Genomic DNA, 24,662 nt, shown 5'->3' on the forward strand with positions numbered 1-24,662 from the left:
CAGCCTGAGCTAAAAAACAACCGGCTGTTAGCTAAGGCTGTAGAGCAAACTCATTAATCGCTCCCTCTAGGGAGGAGCCGCAGTAGCAAACCACAAGTGCTAAATCGATACCGATTAATCTTTTGCATCCCACTTGCAGCAAGGATCATGCTTCCGAACAGCGTTAGGTGCCTGCTGACTCTGTGGCATCTCCCCGCAAGTAGATTTCCGAGCAATCTGCCTTGGTCTCACCTCAACCAGGCAGTGAATGTCTCAACGTCGCTACACCACAAAAACCAAAAACACCGGTCAAACAACCACAACAGGAAATACGGTACAACTTTGAGCTCATATATAGAGGCAAGGGCGGGTGCTCATTGGATGAAAAGAGGAATAATGGGTAGAGCGTTTGAGGGGGAGGACAGGGATTGGGCAGGGGAAGGAGGCCTGCACTCTCTTGGGGCAGTACGTTACCGCTTTGCTGGACCTGATAGGAAACAGGCACCAGTGAAAGCCCGGGCTCCAGTTCTCCGCTAGAATCGGTGCCGCTAGATGGGACAGAACACCACACCCAGGAGGTGTGTGGGTTACACATGCTATGCTGCTCGTTAACGCAGCCTAAAACTGCATTTGCTTTTTTTTTTTTTTTTGCAACAGCATCGCACTGCAGCCACGCTGAGGCGGCGATCCACCACGGCTCCCAGATCCTTCTCTGCCGTGCTGCTGTCAAGCCAGTTATCCCCCATTCGGTGTTTGCGCATTTGGTTTTAATTCCCTAAGTGCAGCACCTTACACTTATCTTGGCTGAATTTTGTGGTGTTGTCTGAGATATAACACAGCCCCTACAAATGGTTTCCCTAAAGCTCATGAAAATGGCTTTTGGGAACAGCTGTAAATGCCTTGTTCAGAGGCATTTTAACCAGGGCATTTCCCTAGTTAAAAGCTACGGTGAGCAGCTACCAATGCCATTTAATCATTGCTGTCTAACTCCCTTTGTAACCCTTTTAAGGCTCCTAGGGCTGGGCCTGGAACCCTTAGCACCCTTGTAATACAGCCTGGATAAGGGCCGGGACCCTTTATGTGTTTGCCCTATCATCCTAGCTCCCCTCTTCCCATGTAAGGCTTACTGGGCTAAACGCAGGGTAACCCACATGGGTCTGAGGGTGGGTCTTTGTCCCAGTCCACCTCTTCTCCCAAGACCCCTGCCCCACCCCTTCCTGTCCCTTCCCCCCCTCTTCCTGCCCCATTCCACCCCAACCCTTGCTCCACCCCCTCCCACCCAGCACCTCCTGCCTGCCACTGGACAGCTGATCCGTGGCGGGCTGGAGGCACTGGCGGGAAGGGGAGGAGCCGATCGGCAGGGCACACCAGCACCCACTATTTTTTTCCCATGGGACTTGGGTGCTCCAGCCCCAGAACATCCATGGAGTTGGTCCCTATGGGAAGCTCAGCAGAACCTTCAGTGGCTGGGGAAAGTGCACTGCACCCTGACGAAATTTCGGAGCGGGGATTTGTGTGTCTTACCTTTGAACTGCCTCAGAGTTTGGGGGTTGAGGGAGAACTCCGGCGTCCTCTGCCTCGGTTCAGGAGAAAGAGCCATTGCAGCCTGCACCTTCCCCTTCTCACGGCTAGAGGAGGAAAAACACCAACCACACATTTATGACTCTTCACCTGATTGCTCAGATCACGTGGCAGCAAAACAACAAGGGGCCCATTTGTGCCTGGACCTGGCATGGGTCTGCAAGTTCTCTCAAGGTGGGGGAAGTGATGGGGAAAGACCCACAAAGGTGGGCAGCATGGAGCAGTGGAAAGAGCACTGGACTGGGAACCTGGACACCAGGCTTCAGCTCCCTGTGTCCTGCAACACACTTGCTGGGTGACTAAAGGCAAGTGACTTCCCCTCCCACCTTCTGTCTGGCTTGTCTGGACTGTACATTCTCCAGGGCAGGGACTGTCTCTTTGTGTGTATGCAGTGGGGTCCTGATCTCAGCTGGGCTTATAGGTACCATGATAATATAAATACTAGGGAGTCTTTTCACCGCCATTCCCACACAGGAACTAGGCAAAATGTCCATCCCTGGTCCCTTCTGACAGCTGCTTATTCCCTGTTTTATAGCTTTCCAGCCCTTTGGGTGCATATTTGAAAGCTTTTCTCTGCAGCCGTGAGAGCTAGAAATTGCCTTAAAAAAAGAAGCGGCTGAGATTTTAATGTAATCACATGACTCCAGGAACTGGGGCTTTAAGAAAACAAACAACAAAAACCCACCATAAAATATCACCACCCAGATGTGTAACATTGGAGATGTGTCTTTCAGCCAGTGCCCAAGCCCCTGGCCTGCATTGTGAAGTCTGAGGGGGAGTGAGAAGGAGCCACGTACCTGTTCAGTGCGTCTCTGGCCTCCTATAAATCAGAGGGAGAGGAAAGGGAGTTCAGCTCCACACGCCACATACTAGGGACTCCTCCAGCTCCAAAATAAGCTTATTTTTTGATCACTACTTCAGTTTCACAGTTACCAATAGCTGGTCAATTCAGAGCTATGTCTTTAATCTCTCAGATCTAATCGTTAACGCTCTGAACCCCAGCAATTAGGGCTTGGGGAACCTTTTCTCCACCGCTAAAATAGAAACTCCCGATTTATGAACCGTAGGAAGTCAAAAAAAGGGTCACCAGATAGCAAGTGTGAAAAATCAGGACGGGGGTGGGGGGCAATAGGCCTCTATGTAAGAAAAAGTCCCAAATATCAGGACCGTCCCTATAAAATCGGGACATCTGGTCACCCTAAGTCAAATCACCCAGGGAACAGAAACAAAACCATGTGGTTTTGGCGTCCATCACAAGGCATCAGCAGCAAACCATGAACATTGCATAGGCATAGTAGCAGCCTGTGTATGAGCAAGCCATACCCCACCTGCAAACTAAAGGCCCAGGTGCACGCTCAAACCTGAGTTTCGGAGTCACTTACAAATTTGTGCCTGCAACTGGAGCTGCAGGAATTGACAAGCTGGGCTGACGCCTCGGTCAAAATGTGTCTCACAGAGATAAATGCACTGGGACCACGCCCTCCCCCATGAAGCTGGCCCCGGTCACTTGGAACTGCACTGAGATCTGGTGTGACACATGGATCCAGGCAGAGACACCGGTGCCAGCTGATAGTGTGTGTGTGTGTGTGTGTAGGGGGGGCAGAGTGAGGGCACCTGGCTTCCTCAGTGAGCATGATCAGTACAATCCAAGCAGCAAATCTGGGGTGGGGCATGTGACCCCACATTCCCCCACCCTCTATGCATTGCCTCTGGATGCAGAGGCTAAAATTAATTCACACAAACTTTTAGTCAAAGTCCTAGCAGACAACTAATCTAGCAGACAAAGAAAAAACAAGATCCAGTAATTGGAAGTTAAAGCTGGACAAATTCAGATTGGAAACAAGGTGTTAGTTTTTAAACATGAGGGTAATTAGCCACTGGAACAATTTACCAAGGGGGCTGGTTGATTCTCCAACCCTGGCAATTTTAAAATCAAGACCAGATTATTATTTTTCTTCTGAAAACTATGCTCTAGCTCAAACAGGAATTATTTCAGGGAAGTTCTATGGCCTCTATACCAGAAGTCAGACTTGATGATCCCAATGGTTCCTGGGTATTTATGAATCCATGGAGTTTAAATAACAAACAGATTCATAGAAAGCACAGCTCCCGTATGTAGATAATTCATGACTGGAAAAAACAGGGGTTACATTTCTAGATGTTGAATAATTCAACCTGCTCTCCATTAATGATGTCTCAAAAATAGCAGAGATGTTGGATTCCTTCCCCAACAAAGAAACAGAAGAAGTTGGAGCAGTTAGCACAGAAGTAAAAATACCTATGGATAAAGAACAGACAAAAGGCTATATGGGAAATATGAGGATATAAAAAACAACCAAGGCAGATAGCAGGTGCCCAAAAGGCATTGTTCCTACTGTAGTCAAGAGGAGACTGGCTATTGACTGCAAAGAGAGAAGGATCAGTTTGAAGGGAATTGAACAACAAACTTACTGCATAATGCAGAGTGTTTCTAAATTCTAGACTGCTCGGGAGACATCGGGAGCTGGTTTTCTTTTTATCGGTGAAAGAGTGACCCTAGCAATTACCATCCCATCATTCTAGCTCTGATAAGATAAACAATGCAGCAAATATTTAGAGATTTGTTGTAAAATGTCTTGCAGCAGATCCCCCATTTAGTTACTTGATTTGCTAATGGTGGTTTTTATTATAATATGTTTCACTCACTAGCAATTTCCTACCTTGCACTGCTCAGCGGCTGTCTCTGTGGAAGCTGTAACATGGTTTCTTTGTGCGCCATGCAGATCACATAGGTGAGTTGTTGGCCCCTCTTCAAACAACAAAGCAAATTCCTCCTGATGGTTCTCACACACCCTCTCTGCTTCTGGATCTTTGGCCGATTGCAGAATGAACAGTCTGCCCAGTTCTACAACGCTCCCCCGGGTTTCTCTGCACAGCGGAGAGATGTTTCTAGGTGATTCTTCCAAGCACTGGCTAATGCAGGCACAGCAAACGTTCTCTCGCCAACCGTGAACACTGGACCTTATAAGCAAGTCACAAGGATAGTGCAAGCGGCCTCCTATTGGAGAGTTTCGGCTGGATTCTCAGAAGCCACCGCTCCTACTGTGTAAAAGAGAGAAGATCAGCTGCAATCTCCTCATCACAGACATGGCTTGAGTCTTATCCAGCAACCGGATGTTTCTTTCCCTGCAAGCTTGTTTGTGCGTGTTGTTTTGGTGTTTGCTTCAGGGTTTTCTTTAGGCTGCAACGTGTAATTTTGTCCGCGGGCCAGAGCCAGAGCCAGCAGAGAAATGAATGAAAAGTGGATCTGAAGAGCCAAATCTTCCTTTGCTGTAACTCAGTGGTTCTCAAGCAGGGGTACGCGTATCTCTGGGGGGACGTGGAGGTCTTCCAGGGGGTACATCAACTCATCTAGATATTTGCCTAGTTTTACAACAGGCTCCATAAAAAGCACGAGCGAAGTCAGGACAAACTAAAATTTCATACAATGACTTGTTTATACTGCTCTGTAGACCGTACACTGAAATGTAAGTACCATATTTATATTCCAATTGCTTTATTTTATAATTATATGGTAAAAATGAAAAAGGCAGCAATTTTTCAGTAATAGTGAGACTGTGACACTTTTGTATTTTTGTGTCTGATTTTGTAAGCAAGTTGCTTTTAAGTGAGGTGAAACTTGGGGGTACACAAAACAAATCAGCCTCCTGAAACGGGCACAGTCGTCGGGAAAGGTTGAGAGCCACTGCTGTAACTCCTCTGACATTAATGAAGATGAAGGGACAGAGGCAATGCATGGAGAGGGGAATGAGGGGTCAACTACCCGCCCCCAGATTTACTTCTTGGCTTGTACTGAGCATGCTCACACAGAATGAGCATGCTCAGTAACACCACAGAAGCCAACTGCCCTCACTCTGTCCCCCCACTCCACCCCTCCTCCCCACTATTGGCAGGCACAGGGTCGTCTCTGATTTATGAATCAGATCCCAAGGGTATGTTTACACGGCAGCTGGAGGTTTCATTTCAGTTGCCAGTTAACAAATCGCTGGCCCATTGTCTGGGCCTAGCCCCAGTCAGGTAGTGGTCAGCCCCACCTGGATCTTTCTGCAAAGAAAACACCCTTTCCCCCATCACCTCGTTAACGCTTCACTACATAGGGGAAACTGAGGCACAGACATTGTTCAATGAAATATTATTTAAATTTCCACTCCGTCGCACCCTCACCTCAGCCCGGACTGTCCCCTCTCCCCAGCTCTGGTCAGACTGGAATTGTCAGAGTTGCTTAGGGGAGTTGGGTGCCTGCCTCCCATGGCCTAGCCTCCTTAGAGGCCTTGGAAAATTCCAGTCTTAATCATCCTATCCTCCCCGTTCCTGCCAGCCTCTCAGCAGGGTCCCTCTCCCCGACTCCGGACAGGCCCCCCCAAAGCCAGCTGCTTCACTTGAACTCCAGCCAGCCACCCTCCTGCCAGACCTTTTGCCCCCATGTCAGTCAGCCAGGAGTCCCAGGCAGCCAGGCCCTTCAGCCCTGTGTTAGCCTGGTCCCCAACAGCTGGATCCCTCACCCCATCTTCTGCCAGCCCTGCCCCTTCCCCAGCCGGGCCCATCACCCCCACTCTGGCCAGCAACTGGGAACCATGGGGCTAGGGGAAGGCGGAGAGGGGAAGGAGGGAGGCACCTGGGTGCGACCGGGGGAAGCGAACTGGGACCAGCTGTACCATGGAGTGTGGGGCATGGTGGTGAGAGGACTGTGTGAAGAAGGGACTTGGGTGGGGGAGTGGAGTTTGGGAATGGGGGAGAAGCAAGGACCTGAGGGAGAAAGTGGAGCTGGAAATGGGGGACGGTGAAAGCTGAACACTTGTATTTGTCGGGCCCTGTGAAACTTAGCCGGGTGCAGGACCCAGGGGGTGAATTCTCTGGCCTGTGTAATGCAGAAAGCTGAGGAGACAACACGATCTAATGGTTCCTTCAACCTCTAAAATCTACTAATCTATGTTGTCAACAGGGCAGGGCACAAAACTGCTCTCAAAACTTTTTTCCCCTCTGTGGCAGATTTGGATTTTCTTCTAAATAAAATTCTTGACAAAAAGGGTCTGCTCTCCTTGGAAATTTTCAGTTGTTTATTGGGAAACCAACCCCCTGAATACGTTCAGTTGAAGCTGAAAATGTTCAGTGGAAAACCAAATGTTCAGGGGCTTTTCAGCTGCTGAAATTTTTTCATTTTTGGATGAAAAGTCACACTTTTGCTCAGAACCCCCCCCCGCCCCCGCCACATATTCCACCCACCAATCCTTGCCGAGTTTGCTGTGTTCCCCATTGGTGTTCACATCACAGTCCCCTCTGGTGAACCATATTTATGTTCCCTCCCCACAAATGCTCAATAATATAGATGGGGGAGAGGAAGCACAATAGAAAATAAGGGTATTTAAAAATATGGATTTTATTCTTACTTAGGTAAATGCGAATCCTAAAATAAACACAAGTTGGCTTTGAACGCTGAACATTTGCGTGAGCAGCAAAGACAACAGAGAAAGCTGCCGTTTGATCTCACCTAACCAGGGAACGCAGGACAATCCTTTGGCGATTTCCATCTTCTGAAGCTAAGAAAGGCTCCCATCCTGCAACACCCCCCAATCTACATGGGTGGTGCCATGGGCCTGCACGGACCCCCCCCCCCCACTTAAATCACTGCTGATGTAGCAATGGGATGGGTACTTAGAATGGTACCTAATATTTTCAAAAGCACCGAAGTGACTTCAAAGCCAGAGTCCCGTCGACTTCCATTGAGTCGTGGGTTCTCAAGAGTCACTCATCTCCTTTGAAAATGGGATTTAGGCACTTCTGAAAATTTTACCCCAAGTCTATGAATCCTCTGAATGATTCTCAATGTTTCTTGTGTAGGTATCATTGCCTATTACATGTATTAGGATAACCCCAACTGAGATCAGGGCCCCATTGTGCCAAGTGCTGCACAGACACACAGTGAGAGACAGTCCCTGCCCCAGCTGAGATCAGGGCCCTGTTGTGCAGGGCGCTGCACGGACACACAGCGAAAGACAGTCCCTGCTCCAAAGAGTTTATATTCCTCCTCATCCCTTTTCCTCCTATACATTTTCCTCTCATATTTCCTTCTATAAACATCCTCTCCAGTTACTCTTTGTTTCCCCCACCTCTAATCCCTCTGATCTCTCTCCTCGTAGAAAAGATCCTCTCCCACTCATCCGAGGAGGGATCTGTCCCCTCGCTCTGACCCCTGTACGCTGCAGTATAGGGGGTCATGATCTGTCTGCGCTATGAATTGTCTGCAGGCATTAGAGAAACTGCGCTCTCTCTGGGCTCCAGTAGGAGGTGGCGTGGGCAGTCAGATACTGCTGTGAAGTGAGTGTTAGAAGCTGGGTCGGACAGACCAGAATTTCACCAGCTGGCTGTGCTGAGATTCTAGGGAGCAGATGCCAGATCCAGGCCCCGGGGGATGGCGGGGAGGGGTACTTGATCTCGCGGCTCAGTGACACATTTTGACCTGGGAGCTTTTGTCTGACACCCAGCAGAACGGGAAGATTCTCCCAGCAAAAGCGACTTCAGTGAAAGTGAAGATCTGAGTGTTGTTCTCAGCATTGAAAAATGCCACCTGCCGCCTTTTGCAGTCCAGGGCGACCCTGACCTTCCTGGGTCTCCTATCCGGTGGCAGGCTTGTCCAAGGAGAAGTGAGAGCCACATACTGAATTGGGTTCAGCTGCCCCACAGCCCAGATCCCCTCCTCTGGCTCCAGGCTGACCCCTCCCTTTCTCCTCACAGACTCTCTGGCTACCCCCACGGCCCAGCTGCTCCCGTCCACCTCCACCTCCCACCAATGTCTCCCCGCGGTGAACCCCTCACAGCCCAGCACACAGGGAACAGGATCAAATCTTCTGAAGTTGTCGGGCACGTCCTGCCGTGCAGGTCCCCATCTCACGCTTGTCCCATCCTCAGACAGGATGAGATGAGGATGAGCCGTGTCTGGATCCAGGGTCACGTGTACTGGGGGTTGGGTGGGGAGGGAAGAGAGAATCAGAGTGTTAGGGGCACTCCCTTAAATCCCTTTGAAAATTCCTGCCTTTAATGGAAAAGGAAAACCTTCAGCTGCACAAGATGGGATAACTGGCAGGTCACCAACTTTGTTGCTGATGTAGGCTCAGCCAGCAGGTGATGGGAGGAGCCGGAGTGTCTATTCCTGAGTCCGTAGCAAGGTCCTGCCACTCAACCTACATTTTACTGTTAAGGCATCTAAACTGCTCCCCTTCTTCTCTTTGCTGGTTTATCAACTTCCTTTCCACAACTTCCCCTTAACAGCGCCCATTGGACGTTACTGGCAGAGGAGCCCGAGTTGTACCATTGTGACCTCATTTGCTGACTCATTTCAACCAATGGGACTGCAAAGGAACTGGAGGGCGTGAATGATGACGGGCTGAAATACTTCTGATGTCACAATGCTCCTCGGCCTGCAGTACCAAATGGGCCCTGAGCGGAAATCAGGATTTTCTGGTGTCTGGGTTTTTTGACTGCCATCAAAATCAGTAGGGTTTTTCCCATCGATGCCTGGAAGGTTCCCTGAAATTTTAGAACTGATTGGACACGGTCTTCAAAAATTATCACATTACAGACAGAGAACTGCCATTGACTGCAAGGCCTCCCCTCTGTCACTAAAAAAATGTACCTAAGAACATAAGAGTGGCCAGACTGGGTCAGACCAATGGTCCATCTAGCCCAGTGTCCTGTCTGCCGGCAGTGGCCAATGCGACGTGCTTCAGAGGGAATGAACAGAACGGAAAAAATGATTGAGTGATCAATCCTCTGTTGTCCAGTCCCAGCTTCTGGCAGTCAAAGGCTTAGGGACACCCAGGGCATGTGGGTTGCATTCCTGATCATCATGGCTAACAGCCATTGATGGACCTATCCTCCAGGAATTTATCTAATTCTTTTTTGAACCCAGTTTTACTTTTGGTCTTCACAACATCTCCCGGCAATGAGTTCCACAGGTTGACTGTGCCTTGTCTGAAGAACTACTTTCTTTTCCTTGTTTTAAACCCGCTGGTTATTATTTTCATCGGGTGACCCCTGGTTCTTGTGTTATATGAAGGGGTAAATAACACTTCCCTGTTCACTTTCCCCACACCAGTCATGATTTTGTAGTCCTCTATCATATCCCCCCTTAGTCATCTCTTTTCTAAGCTGAACAGTCCCAGTCTTATTAATGTCTCCTTGTCTGGCAGCTGTTCCATACCCCTCATCATTTTTGTTGCTCTTTTCTGAACCTTTTCCAATTCCAATGTATCTCTTCTGAGATGGGGCAATCAGAACTGCATGCAGTATTTAAGGTGTGGGCGTACCACGGATTTATATAGTGGCATTATGATATTTTCTGTCTTATTATTTATCCCTTTCTTAATGATTCCCAACATTCTGTTCGCTTTTTTGACTGTCGCTGCACCTTGAGCAGATGTTTCCAGAGAACTAGCCACAATGACTCCAAGATCTCTCTCATGAGTGTTAACAGCTAATACAGACAGCATTAGTTTGTGTGTATAGTTAGGATTATGTTTTCCAATGTGCATTATTTTGCATTTATCACCATTAAAGTTCATCTGCCATTTTGTTGCCCAGTCACCCAGTTTTGTGAGATCCCTTTGTAAGTCTTCGCGGTTAGCTTTGGACGTAACTATGTTGACTAGTTTTGTATGATCTGAAAACTTTGCCACCTCATTGTTTGCCCTTTTTCCAGATAATTTATGACTATGTTGAACAGCACCGGTCCCAGTACAGATCCTTGAGGGACTCCGCTGTTTACCTCTCTCCATTGTGAAAACTGACCGTTTATTCCTACTCTTTGTTTCCTATCTTTTAACCAGTTACTGACCCATGAGATGTACAAGAGATATAAATCCTGATGTCTCACACATAAGCCAACCACTAACTGATGGGGGTGGGGGTCAGGAAGTCATTTTTCCCTATGGGCATCTTATTCCAAATTTCCACTGTGGAGCAGGGTTGGCAGCCTTCCTCGGTAGCCACTACCAGCAGCTTCAATCAGAGACTGGATACAGGACCAGATGGACCACTGGTCCAATTGGATACTGGACTAGAGAGTCCATTTATCTGACCAGTTAAGAGAATTCATGAGTTCCTGGAGGAAACCATGGGGCTTTCTTGCTTAGAGCAGAATAGTGTTTGAGAAATGGTGTGATTCACTGACTGTATTGACTAGCTCTTTAGGATCTTATATCACTTCTTAAATGCCCGAAACTAGAGTCCCCTTTTCAGGTGGAATTTCAAACTCCCCCTTCTGCTAAATCCCCACCCATTGATTTAGACAGAGGAGAGTGAAATGGGGTTGGGTTGGGAAAAAGTTTTAAATAGGGAAGGAGGATTAGGATTAACTCTGAATTTCCTGGGTTTATAATATTTGGTTTTGGGATCATTGCAACATCCCTGTAATGTTTTTTTTTTATCCCAAATTAACCCCATCTTAAAGATTTTGTTTTGTTTTGTTTTTGTTTTTAGCCTGGGTATAATACAGTACTCAATTACACCATCAGTCCCCAAAATTTACCTTTGTCCAACTGGCTCAACCCCCCTCTACCCCTGCCCCGCGCCCTCCCACCCCCATTCCAATCCCTTCCCCAAAGTCCCCGCCCCAACTCCAGATGGAGTCACTAGTGGGAGAAAAAGTGAAACACTTTAAATGTAGCTGCTGTCAATGTTACGAAGATATTTCTGTTGTTAACGAACGTAACTGCAGATTCATTTCATGTAAAATAGGGCAGACATAAATGCAAAGAAACCAGCAAAGCTCTTTCTAGTCAGACAATGTTAATAAAGCTAAATGGTATTTAGGATTACTTAACTTGTTTGATCCCCGCACCTCTGTCAAGAGCAAGGCAGCATGAACTAGTGGCAAGGGTACTGGATCAGAGTCGAGAATCCTGGGTACTATTTCTATCTCTGCCACTGACCTACTGCGTGACCTTGGGAAAGTCACTTCTAGAACTGGTTGGAAAATTTTCCTTGAAATAGTTTTCTGTCAGAAAATTCCATTTTGAGTAAATTGAACTTTTTAAAATTGTATTGATTTTGATGAAATTTTGTTTTGGGGGGGAAAAGTAGGGGGCTGGAAATATCCCATTTCAACATTTTCAAAACAAAAAGTTTTGATTTTTCATTTTGAAATTACTTCTTGTTCTTCCTTTTATATTAAAATAAAATAAAATGGGTCAAACACAAAATGAAACATTTCAAATGTACTGAAACAAAACACTTCAACTGACCCAAAATGAATATTTTTGTTTCTGCAATGTCATTTTTAAAAACTGCTTTTCATCCTGATTCATTTTTAAAAATTTAACTGGTTTAATTTTTATTAAGTTTTGTTTTGGGGGAAAAAAATAAAAGGTCTGGAAATGTCAACATGACCCATCTCAACATTTCAGAACAAAAAGTTTTCATTTTGCATTTCAAAGCCACTTTTTGTTTCAAAATATTTGTCATTTTATATTTGAAATAAATGAAATAAAAAACGGGTCAAGATCAAAATGAAACATTTCAAATGTATTGAATCAAAACGTTTCAGTTGATCCCCCCAGTGATTTTTTTCCCGGAATTTCATTTCACAAAAAATAAAATAATATTAATAATAAAATCCTGCTTTTCATCCTGATTCAGGACAATTTTTCCCCCATAATCCCAGCTTTTTTCATGGGATGGAAAATCCATTTTCTGACGAGCTCCAGTTACTTCCCCTGTCTGTATCTTTTCCTTCTTCCCTTCCCATTCTTTGTCGGTCTCATCCAGTGGGCTGAAGTTTCCAAACAGATCTGGGTGCCTAACCCCTTTAGGCCTCTTTGAAACCCCTTGTTTTAGGGCTTGTCTGCACTACAGTGACACAGTTGCAGCATTGCAGCTACCCTGCTGTAGTGTGGTACTGGAGACACATTACAGTGATGGAAGGGGTTTTTCCATAGATGTAGTTAATACACCTCCCTGCTAGGTTGATGGAAGAAGACCAGGCAGCTTAACTGCATCCTTCAGGGGTGTGGATTTTTCACATCCCTGAGCAACGTCGCTAGGTCAACCTAAATTTTGGGTGTACACCAGGCCCCAGACTATGAGCTCTTTGGGGCAGAGAATGTTTTTCTCTATGGCTATGTCTACACTTGCAGTGAAATGTAGAGTCCATGCACTGCACAGCCAGCTAGTCTGGGTATACGCAGCCATGCAGATGGGGAGACACAGCTTAGGTGACTTGAATACAGACACGCCAGATACACCCAGGAGATACACCCTACATGAGTCTCTACGTGTCCAACCAGTGCCCCCCATGTCTACACTGATATTTTTAGCAACTTAGTGTCCAGTAGCCTTCCCACTGCCAGAGCCTTTCCCTGCGGCCTTCCCTCCGCCAGAGCCTTTCACCGCTGCATGCAGCTACACATACCCTAAACACCGCTGCCAGGGTAGACAAGGCATGAAAGGTATGTACAGAACCTAGCACAATGGGGCCCTCGTTCTTGGGTGGGGCCTCTATGGGCTACTGTAATGCTACTAATAAAAGGGAATCTGTGTTCATCTCCCATCTCTCATCGAGTGGGAGAAAGATGATCAGTAAACAGAGATCCATACACAGGTGCCGACTTTGGGAATTGCCGAGGGGTGTTCGACCCCTGCTTTGCCCCAAGCCCTGCCCCCACTCCACCCCTTCCCCCAAGCTTCCACCCCACATCTTCCCGCCCACACTCCACCTCCACCCTGCCTCTTCCCACCCCGTTCCTCCCCCTCCCGCGAGTGCACCCCGCCCCCCGCTCCTCCCCCAGCACCTCTTGCACGCCACTAACAGCTGATCTGCGGTGGGAGGGAGGCTCGGGGGGGGGGGAGGGAGAGGGGCCGATCACGGGACTGCTATTTTTTTTCCATGGGTGCTTCAGCCCCGGAGCACCCACAGAGTGAGCGCCTATGGATCCATACATGTATACAACTTCATCGTTATAGGAAAGTTCCCCTCATCAGCTTTCCCTGACTCAGCTCAACTGAAACGAGATTCCCCATTAGCTCCAGAAATTTACCTTTGTCCAGCTTTGGTTCAGACAGAGACTCTAGAAGGGAGGGGGAAAAAAAAAGGTGGAAGAGGTGAAATCTCGGTTGTTCTAACTGGGGACAGATGCCTATTGTAGATTTTTGGATCAGGGACCAAAATGGGCAGTCGGGCCTCCTGCATAACACAGGTCAGCGAATTTCACCCAGTGACCCTGCATGAAGTCAGTAATTTCTGGCTACAATCTTTTGGAAAGAGACACCCAGTCTTAATTTAAAAACTTCCAAGCGACGGAGAATCCACAATGTCCACAGGTAGGTGGGCCTCAGTGGTCAATTATTATCGCTGTTAAAAATGGGTGCATTACAGGCTGAATTGGTCTACCTTCAGTTTGCAGCCGCCGACTCTCATCCTGCCTTTGCTAGATGAAAGAGCCCTCTGCTATCAGAAATCTTTGCCCTGTGCACATGGGTGGGTGAACCATCCCCCCTTCAGGGCAGCTAGCCCCCAGCCCCCAGCCCCGCCCCTTCCTCCTGAGGCCTCCCCCAATGGCCGGAGCCCTGAGCCCTCCTCCCCCCTCACTGACAAGAGGACAAAGTGGAAAAAGCCCTTATAGCCGTGGCAGCAGGCCCAGGGCTTTGGAAACTGGACCCAGAGTGAGTTTGCTTTGCTTTGCAGAGCTCCCGCATGGACACAGAAACTTCTTCCTTGTCTCGAGACGCAGGGATCCACCCTCCCTGGGAAGTGGCTTGTTTTATATGAGCTTTTACTGGGCTGATCTCAACAGGTAGGACCTGCTACACACTGAGCACACAGAACTAGCATCTCCTCTCAGAGTCAGAGACATGTTCTCCCTCTAGCAGTGACGAGCAGCACAGAGCATACTCACCCCCCCAGTAAGGCTGGTCAAAAATTTTCCATCCCAAACTACTTTTCAACTTAAACATTGGATTTTCGACTAAATGGACATTTTTCACAAAAAGTGGTAACTTTCCACAGAAATGTTCAATTTATTTGTTGACAGTCTGAACACCTGAAAACTGAAAAGATTTTGGCCAAAAATGCTGCCCTGGTGCTTCATGGGAATTGTAATTTGGTTTGCTCATGTTCCCATTCTCCTTTATGGGACAGGCTCTTGAACTGGACTACATCACCCAGGATGCACCACAGTCAGGGACTCCATGATGCCTAGCATACCTTCCTCAGGAGGAGACTGTGGTGGGTCATGGGAAATGTAATCCAACCAGGGAGCCCAGGCCATAGAGGAGAATGGGAGCCTGTGGCACCTAAACTACAGTTCCCATGAAACATTGCAGCAATATTTCCAAATTTAAATATTTAGTTATTTGACTGAAATATTTTTTGTTCGATTTTTTGGCGGTGGGCGAGGGTCTGAAAAATCAATTTTTTCCAGGGAAAATGTTACTGCAAACATTTTTGGTTTTGTTGAAAATTTCCATTGGGGGCGGGAGGGTAGAAAAAAAACAACAACTATATCTGGCCTTGCTCTGCTCCCTAGTTGCCTATGCTGGGATGGATCCGAGCATTGTTGCCAACAGATAATTGCTTTGCAAGGGGAAATCATCCAGATAAGCTGGGGGACATGGGGCTACCAGGCGCCACAATCTAATGAATTTTGGTATCTGTACAGTGCTTTGCAAACCACTAGCTACTTGGGCTTCAATTTTCAAAGTGGTTTAGGGGAACTGGGTGCCTGTCGCCCATTGGGACTGGGTACCTAACTCCTATAGGAAAAAAAAAACCTTAGAAAATTTGTCTTAAGCATCACCTTCTCCCCTTTGCCCCAGTGAGATAGGAAAGTTATTATCCCTTTGTAAATATGAGGCAGGAAAGATAAGTGACCCAAACCGGTGGCCATGGTTCTCATGGGTTTCTATAAGGCAGACCATGCATAACCTGTAAGCTAGTGACAAGACTCTGAGCTCTCTGGAGACATCTTTTCATTATATGTGTGCACAACATCTACAGCAATGGGGCTTTGATCCCTATACAAGTAAATCAATATTTTAATCATAGCCAAGAATGGCCCCAGAGTTTGTTACCTTTAAATTTACTCAGAGCGTGCTCCAGAAGTGTGTGCTTCTGAGAGAATTCCTTGACTCTCCGTTTCAGTTCCAGAGGAAGGGATGGTGGACTCTGAAACTTCCCTGTCTCGTATCTAGGGAGAAAAATGGCCTGTTGTTAGTCATTGTTAACTGATTTCAACAACAATAAAAATGTAGTGGGTGAGGAAGAATTATCAGACTTTTTTGATTTAAAAAATCTCTTTTTTTCTAAATCCGAAATTTCAAAATTTCAAAGAAATTCTTTTAAAAAAAAACCCCACCCAAATCACCCAGCTCTACTTTTTTCTTAAAGTGAATTTAGTTCTAATGGAAGGCGATAAACTGACAGGCTGTCGAGACTTCGGTTCAGATCCATAACTGATGTTAATTGGCATTGTTCCATTAACTCCATTGAAGTAATGCTCATTTTTACCAGCTTGGGATTGACTTTGATTTGCACCAGCTGGGGATCTGCTCCCATTGACTGCAATGAAGTCATGGTCAACATACCCCAGTAGTGGGGGGGGTCTGGCTGAAATGACTTTAATGGAGTTACGGCTAATTATACAAGCTGGGAATCTGGCTCCGATGACACTAATGGAGTTTTGCTGATTTACACCAGTGCGGGATCTGGCCTTTCAGTTCCCTAATGAGCCAAAGAACTGGCTCAGTGACATTCTCCAACCCACCACCCCATAGGGTCATGTATGCCTGGAGGGTAGCGACGTACATCTGTCAAGGTGACAGAACCGTTCCAGCTCCGTTCAGTCATTGGCTGCTCTGCTGAAATTGCTGACAATGGGTGCATGAAGGGCTTTTGTGATGGGGGGACTGCCCATCCTGGAAGGAGGTGGAGTGAGACCCACGTACCCCTTTCAAACAGGAGTGAGGAGTCATGTATTTATGAGGATAAATACGACATCCTTGTCTCATGGCATGTTTTAAATTCACTGGGACATGCACCAAATTGACAGGCACAACCCTGAACATGCAGACGGTGCTTAACAGAAAGGTTAATCAGGGCACTGACCAGTCCTCAGATGGAAATGACTTCACGCCATTACTGACCTAGATGGAGTTTTGCAATCATTGACTCAGAAGTTACTCGGGTCATGGGCAGCAGACAACACCCCTAGGTAGATATAGGTAGGTAGCTATAGACTAGACAGCTAGTTGTTTGTTAGCTAGGTAGCCTGTGCTACCTTAACTGGTAAAGGTAGGTAGGTGAATAGCCCATATTCCATCTCTGATCTCCTGAGGCATCCAGACCATCAGAGGAGTGGATAATTCATAGTGTATCTGCAGCTGAATCTGCATTCTGGACACTGGGGAAACATATGACGGCTCAGAATTCTGGGGTTGGAGGGAGATTAGGAGCTGCAGGGAGCTTTGTCCTTTACCCAACACCTTCCCAGCATGCTCAAGTGTGAGGCGGAGTGAGAAGGAGCCATGTACCTGCTTAAGGTGCTTCTGATGTCCTAGAGAGGAGAGAGAAAGAAAAGGGAGTTCAGTCCCACACACCATATACTGGAGATCCTTCTTGCTCTGAGGTATCTAATTTGCTTATTTGAAAATCCCTCTGGGTGCCTAAAAACCTTTGAAAATCTAGTCCCATGGCACATAGGATTCTGAGCCTCATTGAAAGTCTATGGGATTTAGGGTCTAAAATGCCTGAGGGACTTTTGAAAATGGGACTTAGGTAAAGATCCTCTAATGGCTTTCGGCACCTAACTGCCACTGAAATTAAGGGGAGTTTAGAAGTCTAAATACTTCTGAGGATCCATCCCTTAGGTCCCTTTTAAAACTTTTACTCCCGGGTCCCTTAGCTGGCCCGCAGTGGAGGACTCATAAATCTGTATATGTATAAACCTGTACAGCCACTAGAGGGGAAAAAAGACACATGTTGGCATGAGTTACGCACAGCATCACAACAGGTTAGCATCCAGCTGTGGGCTAATCTGCCAATGAGAACTCTTGAAATGTGTCCCTCATGACACGGACTCATTCCAACCAATAGAAGTATAGCATGCAAATTAGCTGGAGAGGAAGGGAGATGATTGGTTGAGTTCTCTCTGATGTCACATTAGGTCAGGTAAGCCTCACCTGAGCTATTGACTTGGCCCTATCTGCAGTCTATTAATCTGAGCAATCATAGATTCTCGGATTGTCCATTACTTGTGACCTTTAAATCAAGACTGGACGTCTTTCTAAAAAATACACTCTAAGTCAACCAAGAGCAGTGAGCAACATACAGGAATCTCTGGGTGAAATTCTCTGGCCCGTAATGAAGGAGATCAGACAAACTGATCCAAATGATCCCTCCTGGGCATAAAATCTACGAAAGTTATGGGAAAACTCATGTGTTTAAGTGCTTTGTTTAATCAGAGAACCAGTATGCTGAGCACCTTGTACCATCAGGACCTCAATGAATAAAATAATGTATGTTTCTGCAATGCGGTGTATTGTGAACTTGGACTTCGATAGCAAAGAGTCAGGGACATGTTTACTAAGGGCTCTGGGGTACCTCTCACATAGTCTCACCTGCAGGAATTCACTTGGTGGCTGCCGGCACTTCCCCTCCATCTCATTGATCAGGGTCCCGAGACGAGTTTTCTCCTGGGTGAGCCTCATGGTGAATTCATCCTGCCTCTTCAGTATCTCCTTGTCCAGCACTTCCAGCTGGGCCAACAGGAGCAATTCTTTCTCCTCTAGAAACAGATGGAGTTTCTCAAATTCCGACAGAATCTTCATCCTCTCGCTCTCTGTCTGTTGCTGCGATGAGCAGACACAAGCAGGGAAAGGGTGGAGAGAAACATGTGACGGCCCATACAGAGTAACATTTCCAAAGGAGTCTGTGGCACTTTGGGGGTTCACCCAGACCAGCAAGGGGCTCTTTCACCACCTGCCCTGTAACCTTGGGTGTCTCTGTGCTGTCCATCTTTGGTTCAAAGCCCTCATACCAGCAGCCTGCTCAGAGCACGATGGCCTCACCCTACCTGCCACCAGTCCGGTTACTCCTTCAATTCCCCCCCACTTACTTGGTCCGTGACCCCCCAAGAGCCAGGGTGGGGCATGGGAGGGTGAGTGGGGCAGGATGGGGGAGGGGAAGCCACGCTCAGGGCAGGATAGGTGAGCCATCGATACCTCTCTAGCCGGAGACATCCCTGAGTGCTCCTCCAGGCTCCAGCAGCAGCTGCTGCTCTTCCTGATCCCCGGTGGCGGAGGCCGGTTACTGCGAGTAACCGGACTTTTAGTGACCAGTCAGCAGTGCTGACCGGATAGTGCCAGGTCCCGTTTCCGACTGGCCTTCCAGTCGAAAACCAGGCATCTGGCAATGCTAAGCCAGGAGAGGAGCTGGGGCTGGAGTGGAACTGGGGGCAGAGCAGGGCTGGGTGGCGCTCCCTCCCTCCTGCACCCGAGGAGGGGGGCTGGCCCAGGCTGCCACAACCTCTCGGACATTCCTCTGCACCCCCTTAGGGGGGCACGCCCCCACAGTCTGGGGACCACTTTTGTATGGTGACACCAACAGTGTTTCCAGTCCTGTGTATCCCCGAAACCATCTCCCATCACTGGCACCTCACAAAAATTATCAAGATCGCTAATATACACCAGCCTGCTAGGTTAGCTGTGGATTTTACCCTTCAGCTTTATATACAGCCCTGAGATGGTTTTATAATGAAACATGGGTACATATGCGAACAAAGAATTGAGACTCAAGTGCTAATGAGTAAGACTAGAAGAGACAGATTGTGGTTACAAGGAAAACACAACAAAATAGGCTTTTAGTGGCTAAAACGTCATTTCAGCAAGTTGCTGCTCTTTGTCTAAACAGGTTTCTCACTCACATTAAGGGCAGATCTATACTTAAAATGCTGCACCGATGCAGCTGCGCCATTGTAGCTCTTTAAAGAAGACACTCTAAGCCGACAGGAGAGAGCTCTCCTGTGATTTCCATAGTGAACTAATGCGTTACACATTAATTGGTCCATGCAGACCCTGCTGGTGTAAACTAAATGTTTCCTAATGAGCTTTATCAGCATTTCCAAGGCACGATCCGAAGACCACTAAAGTCATTGGAAAGACTTGTATTGACTTCTGTAGGTTTTAGACCAGGGACATATTATTATGAGTTGTATTAGGATAGTGCTCAGAGGCGCAGGGGTTGTTAACAGTCCCGGAGTCTCCAGGAATTAAAGATTAATTTTTAATTGAAGATTACGTCATGGGATGAAACCTCCAGGAACAAGTCCCACCAACAAGGGCAACCCTACAGAAGCTCCAATTGAGATCAAGGCCACATCACGCTAGGTGCTGTACAAACACAGGGCGAGAGATTGTGGGTTGGAGGGATAGTGGGGGGAGAGAGGGATGTACTGAGACTCGGGAGGCATAGCAGTGGAGACACAGCCGGATGCAGGCTGGGATGGAGGGTCCTGGAGGTTCCTACCTGCTTTCCGCGAATGTTCCAGCCCCTCTTTGTCCCGCTTCCTGCTCCTCTGCCTGATCATGGGTTCTCCAGCCCCATCTGGGTCCTGCGCTGTCCTCTCTTCCCTCTCATGAGTTCATATGGGGGCAGAGCCCCATATTATTTCCATTGTGGGGGTGCTAGTCTCCCTTCCCACCACTCAGTTCTGCCGCCCTTGGTGAGAGACAGTAGCTATCCTGAAAATCTGAGTCTAAATAGACAAGGGGTGGAGCTGATCTCATTTGCATGGGCACACCCACCCTGCCTAGGTGCTCAGCATGATGGGATTGCTTGCCCAAATGGTCACGTTTGGCTGGTGTGGGAGCCCAAGTCTCCTTGTTATTGGGGCAGGAGTAATAAAGGGTTGTTATCCTTGCTGTGTGAATCAAGGGCAGCAGAGCTGGACTTCACATTTTCCGATTGAGGGACTCACCCTCAACTGAACAGCATTCGCTAAGCTGGGGACATGGGTTCCAAAGCCCAGTGAGTGGGAGACAGGTATTTGTATGTGGTGGTGTGGGCCTTGTGTAAGGGCCCCAGATACCATTTGACTCTGCAGCTCTCTACTGTGTAATAACAGAGGTAATTTAGACTCAATTGAGAGTCTCGTTACACACTACAGAGCTGAAATCACTGATACTTAGGTCTAAGTATTAGCCCTGCTTTGGGACAGTGTCTCTGATGCAAGAGACTGCCCAGTGTGCATCATCAGTGAGGCTCCCTGCACTAACAGCTGAAATCACTAAGACCTATGTTAAGTGGGGGGGCCCTGAAGGCATCTTGGTACTTCCAGCACAGTAGCTGGTGGAGAGGTGTGGTGAGCAGTCAGCAGGGCAGCTGGCGGAGAGTCATGGCAAATGGCCAGCAGGGCAGCTGGTGGAGAGATGCGGCTGGCGGGGCAGCTAGCTGAGAGTGCCAGAGCAGAGCCCTGTAGAGAGTGGCGGTGAATGAGTACTTGAGCAGTGGAGTGAGTAAGGTGCCTCCTCCCACCCCCCCCAGGATGGGAGGTGAACTCTGCAGATACACCTCTGAACTCTGGGCCTGCACTGTCCAAGGACAGCAACTGTGAGTGGGGAAAAGGGACGGTTAAAGGGACTTTTGGGTTACTAGACTTAAGAACCTGAGGAGAAAAGGACACTGCCCAACTTCCTTGGTGGTAGGTCTTTTGCTCATGGTTTAGGTTTATAAACCCTGTTTGCGGTGTTTCCCAAAATTAATGCTGCATTATTTTCCTCCTTTTATTAAAAGTTTTTTTGCTACACTGAGACTTTGTGCTTGCGAGAGGGGAAGTATTGCCTCTTAGAGGCGCCCAACTGTGACTGGCAGAAGTGTTACAGAGTTACACATAAATAAGTGATAATACGTTATAGAGCATCGCACATTACTCTGTACGACTCCAGTGGTATTCAGAGTCATCACATAGGTTCATTTGCTAATGAGTAAGTACCAGCAGCTCCTGGCTTGTTATTTCCCCATTCAATTTCAGTGCAGCAATGCCTTCCATCTCCTTCTTCAACATCTCCAAACGACTCCTAATTTGTCCCTAGAGAAAAGAAAAGTTACTTGCACCTGAGTAACAGCCATGTTAGTTTGTATTCGCAAAAAGAAAAGGAGTACTTGTGGCACCTTAGAGACTAACCAATTACCACACAACAGAACCACTAACCCAGGAACCTATCCTTGCAACAAAGCCCGTTGCCAACTGTGCCCACATATCTATTCAGGGGACACCATCACAGGGCCTAATAACATCAGCCACACTATCAGAGGCTCGTTCACCTGCACATCCACCAATGTGATATATGCCATCATGTGCCAGCAATGCCCCTCTGCCATGGACATTGGTCAAACTGGACAGTCTCTACGTAAAAGAATAAATGGACACAAATCAGATGTCAAGAATTATAACATTCATAAACCAGTCGGAGAACACTTCAATCTCTCTGGTCACGCAATCACAGACATGAAGGTCGCTATCTTACAACAAAAAAACTTCAAATCCAGACTCCAGCGAGAAACTGCTGAATTGGAATTCATTTGCAAATTGGATACTATTAATTTAGGCTTAAATAGAGACTGGGAGTGGCTAAGTCATTATGCAAGGTAGCCTATTTCCCCTTGTTTTTTCCTACCCCCCCCCCCCAGATGTTCTGGTTAAACTTGGATTTATGCTGGAAGTGGCCCACCTTGATTGTCATGCACATTGTGGGGAGAGTGGTCACTTTGGATAAGCTATTACCAGCAGGAGAGTGAGTTTGTGTGTGTGGTTTTTGGAGGGGGGTGGGGGGGTGAGAAAACCTGGATTTGTGCAGGAAATGGCCCACCTTGATTATCATACACATTGTAAAGAGAGTGGTCACTTTGGATGGGCTATTACCAGCAGGAGAGTGAGTGTGTGTGTGGGGGGGGCGGAGGGTGAGAAAACCTGGATTTGTGCTGGAAATGGCCCAACTTGATGATCACTTTAGATAAGCTATTACCAGCAGGAGAGTGGGGTGGGAGGAGGTATTGTTTCATGGTCTCTGTGTGTATAACGTCTTCTGCAGTTTCCACAGTATGCATCCGATGAAGTGAGCTGTAGCTCACGAAAGCTCATGCTCAAATAAATTGGTTAGTCTCTAAGGTGCCACAAGTACTCCTTTTCTTTTTGCACCTGAGGGTATTTTTCAGAGTTATTTATAGGTTCACAATTATTAACTCGGTTATAAAACACTCACAAGCTCTGTCCTTCAAAATGTATATACACATCATAAATTATATATGAATAAAGATAATCTGCTTTGTCTAGCAAAGTTCATATGTCACCCTGGATAGAAGAAGACGTCACATCTGTCAGCCATGCATTCAATAGCAAAATAACAATTATTATATACATGTATTTGACAGACAGAAAGTTAAGTCAAACTGCATGCTCCAATCAAGTTAAATAGACAGGAATATTAGGCTCTAGAGACATTATTGTAAATATAGGATGGGGTATTAAAATCCACAGTTTAGAATAAAACTAAATATCGCACTTGATCGTGTACGTACACAAAACTTAATGACAATTCGCAAGAAAAGAATTTGAAAATGAATTTTCACGAATGGCTACATGACTCCCAGTCAGAACGCCTCCTCCTCCCAGCCAGTTTAAGATAATAAAAACAGCAACAAAAAATATTTATCAAAATTTAAAATTATGGGTGAGATTCCGTGCAGTATCTCTTAGAGATATAGCACAGAACTTACAGTCCAGGCACTATGATGGGAATACAGAGCTAAGCAATGGATCCCTGCAAGATCAGGTCTTAAGGTGTAAAATCAGCAGTTGTCTCTTGTCTGGGCAGAACTAGGAACATTAAGTACGATACACACATTTAAGATTCTTTTCATAGCTCTTCTTTAGCAGGTCACAGCCTTATCTGTCACTGATGCAAAGTAACCAAACTCCCAGGCGAAAGACTTTGCTAAGGTGAAGTGCCGGTTAAGAGCACATGCCAGTAACTTATTAAACATGAAAAAGAAAGAACGTTGCAGTTATGTAGTTAACAACCAATAAAGGTACATGAAATGAGATCTGGCCAGAAAATGACTTTTTTTCCCCCCCGTGGAAAATTTTCATTAAAAAAAAAACAAGAAAAACATCTAATATTTTTTAGCAAAAACTGAAATAGTTTTGAACAAAAACTTTTCCCCCCTGAGGAAAAACCCAACATTCTTGCGCAAAGCACCTGCTTTCCATGAACACTTTAATTCAGTCGAAAACTCAATTTTTCATCAAAACAAACAACAATAAAGTTTCCACAGAAAAGCATTAACCAGGCCAAGCATTTGGAAGTTACCTGCTCCAGACACTGTGAGTGTGGCCAGATCATTGCAGCGGCACAAAGGACCCTTAAACCAGCCCTTATAGGGGAATCCTGAGCCGGTGTCAAACTCTCCTGCCTCAGCATATAAGGTGTTTAGGGAGCAGGGCCTAGCGCAGTGGTCCCCAAACTTTTCAGAGTCACATCCTCTCTTACTCCTGTCCGCAACCCATCCCCCGGGGAGCTGGGGCCAGAGTAGGGTGACCAGGTGTCTGGTTTTCTACCGGAACACCCGGTCGTAAAGGGATCCTGGTGGCTCTTGTCAGCATGGCTGACTGGGCCGTTGACTGTCTGTTGACTGTAGTGGGGCTGGCAGGTCCCCTGCTAGCCTGCTGGCCACGCAGCTCCCAGGAAGCAGCCAGCATGTCCCCCCTCCAGCTTCTATGCGTAGGGGCAGCCAGGGGGCTCTGCAGGCTGTCCCTGCCCCAAGCACCACCCCCGCAGCTCCCATTGGCTGGGAACCACGGCCAATGGGAGCTGAGGGGATGGTGCCTGCGGACGGTGCAGTGCGCAGAGCCGCCTGGCCACATCTTGGCGTAGGAGTCAGAGGGGGGACATGCCACTGCTTCCAGGAGCTGCTTGAGGTGAGTGCCAGCTGGAGCTTACACCCCTGAGCCTCCCCCAGGCCCCAACCTCCTGTCCCAGCCCTGATTCCCCTCCCGCCCTCCGAACCCCTCAATCCCAGC

At 47.3% G+C, this 24,662-nt stretch overlaps 1 protein-coding gene across 1 annotated transcript in view; it reads right to left on the reverse strand.

Moving 5' to 3' along the window:
- The window catches only part of LOC141998051 (E3 ubiquitin-protein ligase TRIM39-like), a 34,972-nt gene that overhangs the window by 5,204 nt on the left and 5,106 nt on the right, over window positions 1-24,662 (reverse strand). The window contains exons 2-10 of the mRNA XM_074970689.1: window positions 21,576-21,671; window positions 18,205-18,435; window positions 17,119-17,141; window positions 15,661-15,776; window positions 13,629-13,658; window positions 8,049-8,553; window positions 4,260-4,614; window positions 2,358-2,380; window positions 1,504-1,607 (exon numbers count right to left, since the gene is read on the reverse strand). Of these exons, the coding sequence (XP_074826790.1) occupies window positions 1,504-1,607; window positions 2,358-2,380; window positions 4,260-4,614; window positions 8,049-8,553; window positions 13,629-13,658; window positions 15,661-15,776; window positions 17,119-17,141; window positions 18,205-18,435; window positions 21,576-21,671 (1,483 nt within the window). The remainder of the gene's footprint in view (window positions 1-1,503; window positions 1,608-2,357; window positions 2,381-4,259; window positions 4,615-8,048; window positions 8,554-13,628; window positions 13,659-15,660; window positions 15,777-17,118; window positions 17,142-18,204; window positions 18,436-21,575; window positions 21,672-24,662) is intronic.

The sequence above is a fragment of the Natator depressus genome, chromosome 14, assembly GCF_965152275.1.
Source record: "Natator depressus isolate rNatDep1 chromosome 14, rNatDep2.hap1, whole genome shotgun sequence".
Lineage (NCBI taxonomy): Eukaryota > Metazoa > Chordata > Testudines > Cheloniidae > Natator > Natator depressus.